We start from the raw sequence: 16,762 nt of genomic DNA on the forward strand, positions 1-16,762 counted from the left end.
ATCAAATATTAAATGAAACCATTCATCTGATTTCGTCGCGCTTGATTGGGGCAAAGCCGTTCGTCAATGGGAGGATGAAGTGGAAAAATTATGATACTTTCATTTTTAATATCCCACTGATCGTGCTCCAACACGGCGGCTCTCCATTCTATTGCGCCTTCTGGTGATCATACTAATTGCATCACGTTCAGATACTATTGGTACGAGCAATCTTCGCGCCACAGCTTAGAGCGCTGTAAAGTTACGATTATCTGTTGGATGTTATGTAAAAATAAACTACAAAAAGTGTACAACCTAAACCACTAGCAGCGCAATGCGAAGGTGTTGAAAGTAAAGAATTGCTTTAATTTCATTCCCTTCCCCTACAGGGAAGTCATCTCACTCCCAACCGTTTGCACACTGCACACTGGAGTACAAACAAACAGTGCCACAAAAAGCGTTACAGAAGAGTGACGGCAAAAGGGGCACAGGCAGGGAGGATAAATAGTGCAGCCACAAAGATTAACAACAGTCCGCGCACCCTCCGTCCGCACAAACAATAGAGTCGTTTAATTGCTTCAAAAGTTGGGCGGATGGACACGGTGGCGAGTAAAGTAAATAAATAAACACGTACAGGCACTGAGAGTTTGCAGTGCTTTGCTCGCGCAATCTTGGCCCGAGCGCCACAAAACTGGAGCCAACTATCCACAGGAATAAGAGCACAAACAAAGATTTGGTCACATTTGCACCATAACTGTTGGCCGGTACATTACGAAGCTGCTTGAGATGCTGTCAAAGCTGGCGGGTATAAAAATTAAAAAATTTAATTAGGTTAGCAAAATTATCAGACTTAAGCGATCCTAATTATTTGGACGTTTTGCAAGTAATTTCTACTGGTTTCATATTATTCATATTGAACTTGGATGGCTTAAACATACATAAAATAATAAATGCATTGGTCAAGTCGTACGGGAAGTTTTTCACAATTCAAAAGCTGATTTTTTCGGTTTAATCTGTTGCTGAAACACAATAATTTTTGAAGGAATACATGGAAAAGAAATCAAAATAAAATTTAGAATAAAAATAAGATGCAAAATATAATATTTTATTTCATTTAGTTTAGTACATGTTTCTCAACACATTTAATTTATGATTTCGCCTTATCCTAGGCACGGTTGTTTTGAAACAATAGTACAAATATAAATGTAAATAAATATAAATATAAATAAAATAAATATGTTTATTTATTATATTTATATTTGTACTATTTTGACGCATACTAGATTAGGACGGTGTTATAGGCGACAGCGGCGTTTTTACTCGGCAGGACCGAGGTTCAATTCCCATTCGGACCTTTCCCTCTGTCTTCTTCTTCTTGACCTGATCAGTATTGAGCACGTCGCGTCGACATCCAATCAGGTCTCCAATTAGTTTTCAGGAAACTCGGTCCAGGGCTGCGGTCCTCCATCCACGGCTGCATCCGATCTCCGACAGGATTTGGCTTCACTTGATCCAGCCAACGGGCTCGCTGTGCTACTCTACGCAGCGTGCCGAACGGTTTGCAGACGAGCACTATATTGGTGGGGTATGAGTCCGGCATCCTCTTCACGTGCCCCAGCCATCGTATCCTTCCGGCTTTGACTACCGTCAGGATATCAGCACCGCCAAACAGCTCAGCTAGCTCGTGGTTCATTCTCCTTCGCCACACGCTCTGCTCGCTCACATCACCAAAGATAGTCCTTAACATCCGCCGTTCGAAAATGGCGAGTGCATTGGCGTCCTCCGTCAGCATGGTCCAAGACTCGTATCCGTAGAGGACTACCGGACGTATCAAGTTGCGGTAAATTGTACATTTCGTGTGTTGTTGGAGTCTTCTGGATCGCAGGAGTTTGTGGAGTTCGTAGAAGGCACGATTCCCCTGAACAATCCGCCTTCGGATTTCGCTGCTTACTTTGTTGTCCGAAGTTACTCCTATGGCATCTCGAGATCGCCCTTTTTGTACACCGGCTGTATGACACCCAGTTTCCATTCGTCGGGTAGTTCATCCTGATCCCAAATCTTAACAATCAGCCGATGCATGATGGTGGAAATCCTCTCCGGACCCATCTTGAACATATCGGCCCCCAGCCCATCGCTGCCAGCTGATTTGTTGCATTTCAGCTGTTTCGTCCAGGGATGGCGGGGATACCTCGTCATCGTCATGCTGGCTGTCGTAGTTCTGCACTCCTCTGCTTCCTGCGCCTAGTTCGGTGCCTCCTGCATCTGCTCCGTTAAGGTGTCTGTCGAAGTAGCACTTTCACCTGTTGATCACCTCTCGCTCGTCCGACAGGATCGTACTTCCTCGCTGCGGTACATAGCGATCATGGGAGTAAAACCGCCCTGTGCCGTATTTGAATACTTTGAATTTGAATAGGATTTTGAAATCCTGTAGTCGTCGTCCGACTCTTCGAAACTCCGCTTCTTCTCATGAAATAGTCGGATCTGTTGCCTCATCAGTCGTCTGTAATGTTCCACGTTCTGCCGGGTTTCGCGCTGGAGCATGCTTTACCCCTGTGTGAGAACTTACTATCCAACTACGTGGTATTGGCAAGCTATTTCGATGGCCGGCATGACCTTAGAAGGTCGTTAAGCCAAGAGGAAGAAGATGTTCACTAGACAAGTTGTTGCTGTAAAAACCAAAGATAAATTTTAATGCTGTCTGTAGGGAATCTGTAATGGGGGCGGCCCGGTGGTATAGGCGACAGCGGCGCCGGTCTTCAAACGGCAGGACCGGGGTTCAAATCCCATCCGGACCGTCCCCCCGTAGTAAGGTCTGACTACGTTTCGATGGCCGCCATGACCTTAGAGGTCGTTTCGCCAAGAAGAAGAAGAAGGGAATCTGTAAGAAGTGATCGTGATCGGGAAGGGACTTTTGACATAGCGCTGTGATGTCAATGATGTTGTTCGCTTAACTTTCAGTTGATCGCTTGATCATTCATTCTAAGCCTGATGGATGTCTATGATTCTTACGTTCTATAAAATTCGAACAACCATACCAATAATTGTTTCCTGCAACCTAGAGAATAATTTATACTAATTGCTAAGCCTTGAAGCTTGACTTGAAATTCCAACACTGTCTGATGCTCAGCTTGAGAAGAAATTTTTAAACTAATCAGAGTAAGAACTAATTGTGCATTTTAACTTATCACCCCAAAGTTCAAGTTGAAGCTTATGTGGCATAAACGAACCGCACGAAATTATTGTCATAAAACTCTATCCAGACCATTCATCCCTTATGCAGAACTGATCATCCTGCTTTGCGTTATTCAAGTGAAGGACAGATAGAATTTCCAGACAGCCTAAGCCCTCTTAAAACTCTCATAAATCCCATTAAGTCTTTCACAATGCAATATTAATCAATAGATCTATCTGCGAACAGCTGTCACGGTACCAATTAAATCTCCATCGGCACACAAATCGTGCCTAATGAAAACTCACACGCTAAAGTTGCGCAATTAAAATGCGCCAAAACAGTGTCCGATTCGGCACGTGCCCAATTGACGTGACGAATCGCTTCGACACAGTCATATGGTTTCGTGATAAAATTAAACCGTACAAGCTTCTGCTCCTGCTGGCCAAAAGTGACTCCGCTTGCAATAATTAAAGATTGACGCTTTCGGTCTTGGGATGTGGAAGCTGGGCAAGGCCCAATAATAGCCATTCCACCGTTCCATTTCCGCGGGCACAACTCACACGCATATTTAGACACAGGCAGCACACTTACGGTTCAATTGGGCTCTATTCCCACGGCTTAAGCGTGCACCGCAGTAACACTGCATTTACAATACGGGCACCACTCGTGTGTGTGTGTGTGTACCCCAAACACCGTTTCACATGCGTTTCTATGCGTTTACGCCACAGCTTCAATTAACCTCAATACACGCATCCATCCGACCGACCCCGAAAATGTTCTCCGAAAAGTGTGTGCTACCGATTTTTTCCGCGTCCAACAGTGAGTGGTCGTCGAGTCGTCGGCGATCAGTTACCGGTAGCTGGAGAAAGATTCATTTTCTCAATTTTTTTTTATTGGGCTTTGTTTTTGAAGGTTTTGCTTTGCTTTTCCTCTTTCGCGCTGAAGTAAGCTTGCCGCATCCCATTAAACGCAGCAAATGCGCAATAAAAACGCATTGCCCACCCTGGTAGCCGGTGAATGATCATCAAGCATTAAAGCTTAAAAAATAGCTTCCACACACGACAAATGGAAAAGATGCTGTTGCAAAAAAGTTTGGCATTTTTTGTGCATGTGTGGGGTTTTCTATTTTTGCAACAACCTTACTGATAGTTTTCCTTTTAATGGTGTTTATGGGCAGTAAAGCAGCTTCTGCAGTGGTGATTGTATTTCGTCTTCGAAATAGTGGTACAATTAATTGATATTATCACCTTTTGTGGGATGAGCGTTTGTTGTTTATCTTTCGCTCACCTTAATTAACACATCGCGGGTGCTTCAAGGTTAATCAGCGATTTCTTATTATCCTGAAGGAAGCCAAATATTGTATTTTTAACGAAAAAACTTTACGAATTCATCACGCCAAGGTGTCCATCTTTGGATCGTACTGGAATGTGAAATTTTATTAAGCAATGTAAAATACAGACGAAAGCTTCCCCAAAAAGCACCGTTGCTTTCGTTCAGCAAGTTAACGACCGGTGAAAGAAAAATAACCCTCCCAACGCACCTTAAATGCGCGCGAGGTCGTACACTCTCTGTGTGACACCAACCCCTCCCCCCCCCCCCCCCCCGGGCAGGTGATTTTGGGCTACTTTTCTTTCACCTCGCGCTTCACCTAATGGTGAGCTTTTCTAAGCCACACTCGGCACAGGAAAACGCACATTAAAATCAATCAAAAGCAATGCGACATTACGAGCGTGCGCGTTAGAGGAAGCAAAAGATAATCGAAAACAAAAACACATTAAGAAAGTGTTCCGTAAGTATTCCTTCGGGCAAGCTGTTATGCCGTTTTGGAGGTAGGAAAGTTTGTCTTCTGTTCTACATTCGAAATACAAAAACTGTCTCCCATCATACGATTGGCGCCAGAGACATTAGAGTTTAGAGGCGAGATTTTCATACGACAACGTAATCTTATGATCAATGAAGCGGATGCAGTATCGAAAGCTCTATTTACTGGGAAGATCTATTCGTAATGATTAAAATTGTAGATTAAGCTCGCCTAAGGCTAAACTGACAATCGTTTGTGTGTCTTAATCTGTTGGAAATGATTTATTTCCCATCGTCACGAACTGGCGCACCGGCGGCAAAAGCGGTAGCTAATTAATAACTTATTTATAACACCCAACCGATTAAGGGTTTCGAGATTAAACGAGACGAAAGAAAGCGTTGCGCAATCAGAAGATTGTTTGCAAAGTTAAAAGAAAAATAATTAACCAACAATCGAACGAATTATTTAAACGCACTTAAATGCGCAACGGAAGCAACAAAACCGACTGTGGCTCATTACTTGTGTTAGCTTTATCTTTAAGTGGCGGGATGATCGCACTCATCTGCGCTTCGTTTAACAAATTGTGTATGGTAAGCTTTACGAAAACAAACCCTGCTGCAGTAGCTTCACAGCTGCGCTAATTGAATTATCAATTAAACTGCATTTAAAAGCAATCCTATCAAAGCAAAGTTTACACAAGCTGGGGTGGTGCAACGAAAGTAATGACACGATTTTCCGGAATTTTACCACACGAAGACGGTTGGAATAGGGAGAAAATGATCATATCTACCAATAACTTTGTCAACGATCTCGAGTCGTTGTCGTGTCACTTTTTCCAACGATCTTGCCCGCTCAGTGAAACTGGAGCTGAAACCCTCGTTAGGCCTGGTTTCGAGCGAAGGAAAAAGTGTTGCCACTATCCGATCGGGGATATCATGGATGTACTACCAACGATCTGGGACTAGTTTCATTTCACTTTCAAATTGAAAACATTAACCGCAAGTACGCCAACGTGAACCTTCTTCCTCTGTCGGTGACGGTCAGGATGCATGGCCAGACGATCAGCTACCCTGCCGCTTTTCAGATCGATAATAGAAACGCAAATAAACGTTCGACCCTGGTAGCGGGGGATCACTGGCATTGTCTTTCAATGCAAGACTTAAACCCTCACCATCCTGTTTTCATGTTCGCCATGTCCACGCCAAGTCTACGACAGCACAGAAAGGAAAAACTGTTCCCCCCTCTGGCTACAATTAACGTTGGCTATGGCGACTGGAGAGCACTTGCTCTAGATCTCCCGATCCGGACAAAACAACGGCCGGTCTCATCGGAAGAAAGAAACCCGCTCGGTAAACGCAAGGTGATTAGACACTTTTCCTCGTCAAACATTGCTACAAATAGCTCTGCCAATCCCATCCCCTCGACGGCCCAAGGCCGAAGGCCAACAGCGTACGGTGTGGGTTTATAGATAGGTGGTTAGGCGAACTTGAAAGTGAAAAGTTTCCGGTTTTTCTGCTTCTCCGCTGTCTGCACAATGTGCGTGTACGGTGACTGCTGCTGCACGTGAAGGTTAGTGGGGTACGCCGGGAGACTTGCCGTGTCCGAGGGGCAAGTACCTCCAGCGTACGGTAGGACATCGAGCACGGGATGGCCTAGTTTCGTCGGAAAGTGTCTACCCAGTTGGCTGTCCTGTGTTGGGGCTTGGGATCGGTGGGTTTCCGATCCGATCATCAATAAGCTTAAAGTCATCAATCTCTCTCTCTCACACACACAAAGCAGAAGTCCACACGATGTCTTGATACATGCACACCTATCGGGCATCAGACAGGCTCTATCGCAAATACCGCATCGAAGCTATTTGAGTATCCAATGAATAATTTCACATCGGAATTTTCGAACGACACAATGACCATGTTTGTGGAGTCATTTTTTGCTGAAGTGCCTGACAAATTATCATTTTATAAGCCGGAGGCACATTTCTGTTTGCTACATTGTTTTGAATCGTTGGAAATACGATACGCTGCGTAGAGTGTTAATTATAAGAAAATACAGGAAAGGTTAGTTTAACGGTAAATAGCTTTTCTTGCCACCCAAAAAATAAGGTTATTTCCTGATCATGGCCCCAACTGAAATGACAGATCTTCCATTCTCATCAACTTAGTTGTATGTGTTTTGTTAAGTACACTGAGTGAAATAAAAATAACCCCAAACATATCTTCTAACAATATCCACTAACTCAATGAACCGATTTTTCTTTTTTAAGTTTAGAAGGTTAGTTCCTTCTAAGTTGAACCTCTTTGAATCATTGTGCTGATTTTTTTTTTGCGAACCAACCCCATGTAAGATAAATTTATGAAAAATGATGCGAAAATAAAAATAGAACCACCTTGCTAACAATACATCCAGCTAAATATTTGTCAAATATTGGCTTCGTGTTTGATTCAACTGAAGACAATTCTCACTGAAGGTTTCATTTCACATAAAGATCGCAAAAAAAACAGTATTATCGCTCATTAAGTATCAATATACCGAGTGTATCATCTTTAGTTATGAAAAAAAAAGTAAATATAAAAATAACCATTACTGCAGGCTTCTTTTCGAGTGAAATCGGCCATGCAAAAGCTTCCAGACACTAAAGAGCACCGTGCAGTTCTTAAAAATATACTATAATTGTGGCCACATGTTTTTACGTGTAAGACAATGCTAAAACAAGAATATAAGTGAACCAGAAAAAATCAGCATCCCCAATTCAACCAGGATAGCAATGTCCAGTTAGCATAAGAGGTGTTCTGCAAATTCTGTTAAGCAATGAAACTTTGAAGCGGCACAATAGCCTTAGCAAAATCAATTAACACGTTGACTGCCTTTATACATGTCCATGAATGAATTATGCTTTGAAACGATAACGTAAATACGAGGAATCCAGGCTACGAATCGTGCTTTTGTAGGGAACTTCTGTTTTTAAAACTACTCGTCAAAACTACAAAAAAAAAATCAGTCCACAACAAGAACATCAAGTTTTAGCCATCCGTCATGTCTCCGATGGGGAAAAAAAATTATGACGCGCATGCAAAAGATACTACAACAATAAAAGACAAAACATGGACCACTCAATGGCACGTGAAACTGTCAAATGATCATTTACATGTTGTTCAAACTATCCCGATCAATCTCAAATTTGTACTTAGTGTTGAAAAATGTTGAAAGCCACTATGTGGCTAACGTGACAGTCACCGTGTTAACAGGACGTCATAACCTGAATCGGAATATTTTCACCTAAAAATATGTTTTCTCGATGTATGAATGTTCAAATGTGATCTTTTCCGATAACCTGAAGTCTTTTAAAGACACAACAATAAATGACAGCAATGGTGGTAGGATTTCCACAAAGAACCTGATTTTAAAGTGCGCTCTAACATTGCTGGTTTTTGGGGAGATTGGGGAGATTTTTTTTTCCTTCCAAACAGAGCTTCCACTGGCGTTGATTTTAAGGACACTGATGTTAAAGGATGCCATCTAAATGCTAGTAATAAACATCGATCGTTCACAATGAGTTCAAGAATATGAGTAGCGAACACCTTTTACGGACCTGTATCTCCTAGGAATCTTTATGAACTGCTACTGCTAAATGCTATAGAACTCACGGAGTTATATTTCCTAGAAAATAACAAATGGTTCGTCAAAATGTCCACACATAGTGATTCAAGAAAGGTTCAAAATAAATTGGACTAACGTTCTAAACTTATGAAAGCATAATCGGTTTCAAAATTTGAAAAACTCTGTCAAAAACAGGATGGTGCTATTCTTATTTCGCTCAGTGTACATTATTGGCTGATCAGTCGTACACTAGCACACGTCAAACGTACACATTCCATCATTATGTTTTATTCACTTCTAATCTCCACTACAGCAGCAGTCCAACTCGTACGAAAAACCTTCAAATTTGCGATAATAATAGATCATTTTTCCCCCTCCTTTTCTGCTGTCACCACATTACGGACGATCGGAAAAGGCACGATTCGTTCCACAAAGCATCAGTTCGGTAAAGAGATCTGTTCCGTGGGTTGTGCCGTAACCGGAAAGACAAATTATGCACAACGCGTACTGCGCTGCCTCTGTAGCGATGTTTGGGCAGCATGGATCCAATGTATGTCTGTTGTGCTGGGGTTATTGTTGTGCTTTTGTGCTATGATGGTGTTTTTCATTTTCGTCACAGTTTGATAGCAAAAACCTTTGATTCGTTTTCCATTTGCGTGTGTGTGTATGGTTCATTCTGGAGTTCAATGTTCATGCATGCGGAACCGGTGCAGAACAGAACGGATCCGTTGTTCGGGGCAGTTGAAAACGCTTTTTGTGTCCCCCGCATTTTTTCTCCTTTTTTGTGCAGAACGTGCACGATGTGTGTTGCGTTGTTTGCTGCTGCTACATTCATACATAGGTTATTGAAGTGTTCTGTAGTTAAGTGGACCTTTAAGTCCAACGAAGGAGAATTGTGGGTTATCTTTTCTGTTTGCTCCTCAAAAATTCCTTTCTTTATAGAACGATCTCGAGAGCTCGAGATCATTTCATTGTACTTCAATTTTTGTAAGGTCGGATTTGGTAACTAGAATGCGTCTTCGATCGAACTCATTGGAGCAAAACGTTAAACAAAAATAGCCATAAACCTTAAGACATCCAAAGTCCCGGTATTGCTTCATTGGAATTAAGCACTTGTTTTGATTGTACCATCGGCAGCCAGTTAGCAACGATAATACTGCTCAACGCTCTCGGGTGAGAATGGATTAAATGCAATAAATAAATTTTGCAACCACAATCCTTCCAACAGGCTGCGATATTTTTTTGTTGGCGACTCCAATTAACAACGAAACGAATTATATAAGACACAGCTTGTCGTTCAGCTTGCTGGCCAAAGATACAGATCCATTCCATTGTCACCGTTGCAAGCCATCTAATCATCCGTTTTCATTCATTCGTTTGCTTTTATTTTGCGGTCACGGGCTCGGTACCGCGAGCACCTCGCGTGGCCCGCATGTGTCCCCGGTCGTACGTGGTGTGAGCGTTCTTATCGTGCAGCAATTCAATTTATTGTGCACTTCTACTTCGCTAATAAACAGACCCGCCTGGGCTGATAAGATAAACATCATACCAGCGGCTAGAATCGGGCCCATCGATTGCATTTCGCTGTTCGGTTTCGATGTCAGTCAGATGTGAAGAGGCATTAGCTTTTCCACACACACACACAGAGCGACACATTTCGAAAAGGAGAAAGTGGAGGAGGAGGAGTGGAGGATTCTCTTCCAACCGGAACCCCATCACTTCAGCGGTCGTCGCTCACTTCCGGTCGAAAAGAGATCTTTCCTGTGCGATAATAATCTTCCTTCCGAAGTAAGTCTTCGACGCTGGTGTAGATGGGAGAAATTTTGAAGCAGCCCCAATTACCCCACAAGGTTTGACCTGTGGCCAGTGGCCAAACCAAACGGAAAAAGAGGTTGCTGCTGTTTAATACGGGGCGGCAAAGCAGAATTGGACCCCCAAAACATATCATAATAATGAGGGTTCGTCGTCTAGTCCGGTCGTTGATGTCGTTTGTTTCACAGCTGCTGCTGCTGCTGCTGCTGCCGAGGTTGAGTTTGGGAGACCTTTTGTCGGTGTGCTTTCGGCTCTTTGGGCAACTGATGGCGAATTATACACCCATCTTCATCATTTCCGTTCATCTTGTCGTCATCGTAAATCAGAGATCGTACTTTGGGAAAGCGGTTTCCCAGCAATAATTAAATTTGCGAAAACCGCTTCTCTAAGATGTGGATGGAATTTAAGCACTGTTTCTTAGTGCAGTTGAAAAGCATTATCGTAGTCTTTTGAGGAATTGTTAGGACCGATATTGTTTTCATTTAAAGTAAAAGCATTTTATTGTACTAACAAACATAACAATAAAAGCCTTTTTAAGGTTTTTCTTTAAGGAGATCCATTTCCTCATAAGCTCAAGTTCAACGACTCATCAACGCTAGAGTTAGTAAAAATAGTAGCTACAAACCACCGTTTCTACCGTGTTCTTCTCGCTAACGGTGCATTCGGGTCTAAATTGATTCGTACGTCGAACTGCAACACATTAACCGTGGGTGCATGGGGGCATGATATTTACACGATCTATTTACAGCACGTCGCCTTTGCTCCAGTGCCGGCATTTTCAACCTTGCTGGGATCCACCGCCGGCGGATAGAAAATACATAAACACACCCAAAAACCTACATTCCGCACATCTCGCTGACACCATCGTCATGCTTCGGGTAGCATAACTATAACCTCTCACCCAGCAATGTTCCGGCAGTCGGCTTCGTTTGCTGCTCCATCTCGTGCACCGGTCCGGACACTGATTTCCTTCCCTGCGTGATGAGTGATAGCATCCATACCATGATGTTGACGCCAACATCAATGTATGCCCCCCTTTGCCATCAATTTTCGGAATTGGGCTAGCAAAAGGCGAGCAAGCGTCATCTTCATGACGCATCGTCCACCAACCCATCGTGATGGTTGTTGTGTGGTTAAACGTGCGTTTCCGTATTTTCCACCGTATCCAGCCAAGCACAAGGCTACGACTTTCCATCCGATTCCCCTGCACGTCTTGGTGGCATCGTCTTGCCGGTGATCATTATCCGCCCTTCGACCCCAACCATCTCAATCAGCGTGATCTTCCATTGCGCGCTGAGGTGTTTGGAGCATTTGGAGGGGGAGATAATAAATTATTTACACCGGTACGGATCGCAGTACGTTGAGGCTTAACAAAAGAAGCAAGAAGAGCATAAAAAAAGACAACAAGTAGGTCAAACAAACCAAGGAAGGAACCCCATGTGTTGGGAGAAATTTCAGACGCGTGCCCTCGACTTCTCTTAATATTACTTATCCGTTTTGTCGATAGTGGTGGCGCGAAAGGCTTACTTTTCTATTAACACATACGCCGCTGGCGGCCGGCCACGGCACGCCCGCTTTGGATTAAATTGCAAATTGCACCAATGCGCTAAATTGCTCACATTTTTAAAGGGGCAAGCAACGAACGGACAGGCTGGCGGACGGTACGCGAAAGCATTGCCGGTGATCCTACAGTCATTAACCGTGACCTCACGAGCACGACCGCAAACTCCTTCAGTAATAACCCGAAAAACAAAATGCTCCGGTTGTAGAAAAAAAAAACCACGTGGATTGGTGGTTTTCTATTTTGCTTACCCGTTTGGGGTTTGGGGATGGTTGAATGATTTATTTTTGTACCGTCGAGCAAACGCGAATGCATTGATCTTGTTGATCGCATACGTGGGAGTTGCTTGGTGTAATGGTACAGAAAAGAAAGGAATCGCAATCAAGAAGAAAGGGGTTGCCGAGTGTGCCAAGTACAATGAAGGAGTACAAACAAATATACTGGACGGCGTTTCAAGCTTCGAAAGTCACAGCATGAAGTTAATTGAAATTTTTAACTCATATTCACAACATTATCTGATTGAAATGAAGTAATCGAAATGTAATTAGAAACACTTATGTGTTCAACATACTGTCAGCAAATTGGAAAGGAATTCGGAAATCCTCTGTAGTTAAGAAATGTCGGCAATTAATCGTTAAATGCACAAGATATTAAGAAGAATTAATTGATTGAATGCTGAGTCAAGTGTACTGCATTGCTGAATGAATATCCGGAAACTGGATTGTTTACAACATCCCATTTTGTTCAGCATTCTATACTAGATTTTCTGATTATATTCCTTTTTCTAATATTTTCATAATTTTCTTAGTTTTTTTATACAGTGCTGGGTATTCAATTCGATTCGGTTTATTCGAATTGCAAAACAGCACTAAAAGTGTGCAATAGGCTTCTTCTACTTCTCTATTACACGGTGATGTAAAAAAAGAATTGAAACAGCTCTTTTCTACGAAAATAATGCAGTTCAAATTGAGAAAAGTCTTCATATCGCGCTGGGCATTTAAAGGCGGACACCTGATAATGGATTTGAAAAAAAGCTATATTTATATTTAGTAGCATTTCCATAAGCATCTATTACAGCAAGCAATCTTTTCGGCATACGTTGGGGCTATTTTTCGTTCACTATTTCCACCAACCTTTTCAAATTGGAAGGCCAGCGTTGCTCGCCAGCCATGCTCGATTATATTTAGATCTGGTGACTGTGGAGGAGTTGCTAACACTGATGGGCAGTTGTACAACAACCACATTCGTGTCGTCCATGCCTTATGCTTCGGAGCATTGTCCTGTTAGAACATATAATCATCAGCAATACTCAATTGTTCAACACTTGGCTAAACATTTGCCTTAAGAATTTCGATAGAATGCGTAGCATCCATGTTTCTACGTATAACATGTAATTTGCCAACTCCTTTTGATGTCATACAACCCCATAGCATGACGGAGACTCCACCGTATTTTACTGATAAAATGGTAAATTTGCCGTTAAATTCTTCACCAGGTTTTCTCCACACGTAGCGGCGACCATCAGATCGGTAGAGATTACTTTTTGTCTCGTCCGTGAATAGAGCATACCAACATATTGTCGTTTGCTCCCCAATACTTGCGTAGAAAAAAGCTTTTTCAATTCTTTTATCACATCACCGTGTAGAAAGGAAGTAGAAGAAGCCCATTGCACACTTTTGATGATGTTTTACAATTCGAAGAAACCAATTAATGCATTGAACTGTGGAGAAAATGGCAGAATTCAAAGTGCTTCTGTTTACTTTCATCCTGGTCACGGCACCATTTTTTGTTGTTGCAGGAACAAATTAAAACACTTATTACTGTTGCTGAGTGTTTGCTGACCACAAGTTTTTCAGTATTGAAGAATTATTTTCTTTATACAGTCAGTTCCGCGTATCTCGAATATTGTTTGACAGATTGTTTAAAATTGTTACAAAAAGATTGAGATCTAATTAAGGCGTTTTACCAAACATTCAAAAATGAAATTTCAAATTCCAATTTCAAACATTTGACATTTTTCATCTGAATAAAGTGATTATCACTTTATTGAGGTGAAAATTTTATTCAGATGAAATTCAACGGTTTTTTTTAAACTCAAGAACTAAATCTACATAATCATCCCTAAGTAATGTCAAATGCTCGAATCCGCGTATCTTCGAATCCACGTAAGTCGCATACTGACTGTAATTTTATTGTAAAAGTGTTGTATAAAAGTATAAAATAAATATTCAATTGTAATCTATCAGAGATTAAACTTCACTGAATTTTTTAGAAGCCCGCAAAGAGAATTGTGTACCTCCTCACACAGACATGCACAATTTCCACCAATGCTTTCTATTGAAAATGAAGTCATTAAACTGATCAAGCGCTTCTTGGTGGAAACTAGAGGAAGGAAATCCTGGCACAATAAAACAACGCAACAACGCTATTGCATTTCAACTGAAATGCCAAATTACATGCCCGTTTCCCGTTGCTGTCCCGTTTACGCATTGTCACAGAGGATGCCATGCCAAACTGATTCGTTTAAGCTTCCCCCGTTTGCCACGTGTGCAATGGTGCGTATGATCGTGTGCCGTTTGAACATTCCTCAGGGAGTGGTAGCGTGTTTGCTCCATTTCCGGGTAGTGTGCGGAAGAATGTATCTTAATTTGCTCTGAGGCTTGCTTTTAAAGCTGTAGCTAAGACGGATACGAATTTGTGTTTGCAAATTTCGAACCCGTTAAATTTGACGATCAGCTCAGGGAGTGTACTGTATTTATTTCGAGAGAGGTTTAAACAAGATGCTTTCGTAGTTGGGTGGTAATAACATGTGTTGTGCTTTTAAAAAATACACATTTCTTCGGTTACTGTCCTGTCTTTTGTTTAAGGTTCTGTACCAAAAAAGCCTCTGGAGCGAAAAAAAGCAAACGAATAGTGAAGCGCACACACATCGTCTTCCGGTACGGTGATGAATTATGAAACATTCTGTCGAAATCTGGTATGCTGGTTGTGTGAAATTGATGACTGTCTTACATTTGATTTAGGAAATTTAAGCAAGTATTAACAATGTTCAGTAGTAAGGTGGAATAAAATCATACTAAAAAACAACGATCCAGAACATTGTTCCATGATGTACAACAAGATTCATTGAGATCTCTCTCACTCATAACATTTTTAATCTGTTGTATATTTTTGCTTTGTACATAGGCTTTGCTTTGTTATCCTAAAATGAAAAGAGAAAATTATTATCATTACGAATTATGTATGAATAATTCTATATGATCACAAAGTGAGTAGAGCATGTTACTTGTAGCCATGATATCCATGACATTGACTCCGTGTCTACCGAAACCCCGATTTTACTCTCAGGTCAATTTTCTGGCGTTCACTTTAACCCAATTTCCACTTCTCCATTTATGACAGCAGCATCGCTTCCCAATATGAGCCCATTCGTTCACTTACCATCGAACGTAATTGCAGTTCGGTTAGATCGTATCAAATTATCAAGCAACTGGTATGGGAGAAAAATAAAATCACTCCCACCGGCGACCCGTTCGGTCGGCCGATTCCTGGCTGGCTTCCTAACCTCAAACATGCAACCAATGATTCCTCCCCCCGTATGCAACCCAGTCATATGCAGATGATGTATGGAGAAACCGGCTTAATAATGGCTTTAATTTGCACCGAATAATTTCTTACCTTCCAAGCGGTAGCTGGACCGATCCACGAGCTCTTGCATGTGGCTAGCAGTGGAAGTAGCAAATGTAGGTTAGTGGGTGCGTAAATTAGGAGATTAATTGAGGTGGTAAATCAGCATCAGATTCGTTCTTGGATGTAGCGTACAGTGTGCGGTACATCTTGCTTGCCACGATTGCTCCGAACAATGATCCATATCGGATGAATGTGAACAAATTTAGAAATTCCGTTTCTTTTCATCATAAGCGCTTTCTTTGGTGCGATCTTCATTAATCGTGCATATTGTCTGCCTCCTTTCAGATCGAAGACCCACTCAAGCGGATACAGGAGGAGATCAACGAGGTGACACGCCGAGAACAGGAACTACGCGAAGGTCACCGGACAGGTTCCGGCGATCGTAACGGACTCGACCTGAACGATGACAACCTTTCGACGGGCAATTCGGACGATTCGGGACTCTCGCTATCGCCTACACCAGTCCACTCGCCCTCGGTGTCCAACCTGAAGGACAAAATCGAGCAGAATGGCAAAGAAACTCATCAGCGGCGCGAAGAAGAGCAACAGCGCCGGGCATTCATTTTACCGAGCCCGAAAGCACTAACACGGGCCCGTTCCACGCCGCAACTGTTCCACACTGCGACGCCCCCAAGACGCTTTAATCCGAACCCGAATCAGCGTGGCATCATGCAGAAGTTTATCGCTTCACGCGGACGGATCAGCAAGCTGGCGGCGAACGGTGCCCCATCCGGTCCGGCCGCAAACGTGCCACAGATGATGACAACCGCAGCCAGCACGAAAGCAGATCCAATCGTGGTAGGTTGAATTATATTCTGTGCAAATTCAGCAAGATAAGGTTGGTCCGTCGAGCAGACCGTTGAGCTGGTTACTGATTTAGAGAGATTTGTGGTCTCAATCTGTTTTACGGGTGGAAAATTCTCACCAATGTGTCATGGTTGTGCCTTGCGAACCTGCTTTGGGTGGTCGAATTTTTGACCGTAAATTAGAATTTGCCAAGATGAAACGATGGCTTAGGGAAAATAGACTTTCATCTGCGATATAATCTCTGATAAAAAGGCATTTTGGCATCTGTTTGGATAATGTTGAATAACGGATAAGTTTCTGCACAAATTAAACCTCAAGTTAAGTTTTTAGAAATTTAAATTTA

The 16,762-nt window shown here is 42.4% G+C and overlaps 3 protein-coding genes across 3 annotated transcripts in view; 2 read left to right on the top strand and 1 right to left on the bottom strand.

Annotated features, from left to right (window-relative positions):
- Positions 1–16,762, bottom strand: part of LOC126556257 (proteasome subunit beta type-5-like) — a 375,585-nt gene that overhangs the window by 338,674 nt on the left and 20,149 nt on the right. The window lies entirely within an intron of this gene.
- The window catches only part of LOC126556179 (uncharacterized), a 35,106-nt gene that overhangs the window by 17,404 nt on the left and 940 nt on the right, over positions 1–16,762 (top strand). Inside the window, exon 2 of the mRNA XM_050211402.1 lies at positions 15,898–16,410. Within this exon, the coding sequence (XP_050067359.1) occupies positions 15,898–16,410 (513 nt within the window). The remainder of the gene's footprint in view (positions 1–15,897; positions 16,411–16,762) is intronic.
- The window catches only part of LOC126568810 (exportin-2), a 487,296-nt gene that overhangs the window by 2,765 nt on the left and 467,769 nt on the right, over positions 1–16,762 (top strand). The gene's annotated exons all lie outside the window — the stretch shown is intronic.

The sequence above is a fragment of the Anopheles maculipalpis genome, chromosome 2RL, assembly GCF_943734695.1.
Source record: "Anopheles maculipalpis chromosome 2RL, idAnoMacuDA_375_x, whole genome shotgun sequence".
Lineage (NCBI taxonomy): Eukaryota > Metazoa > Arthropoda > Insecta > Diptera > Culicidae > Anopheles > Anopheles maculipalpis.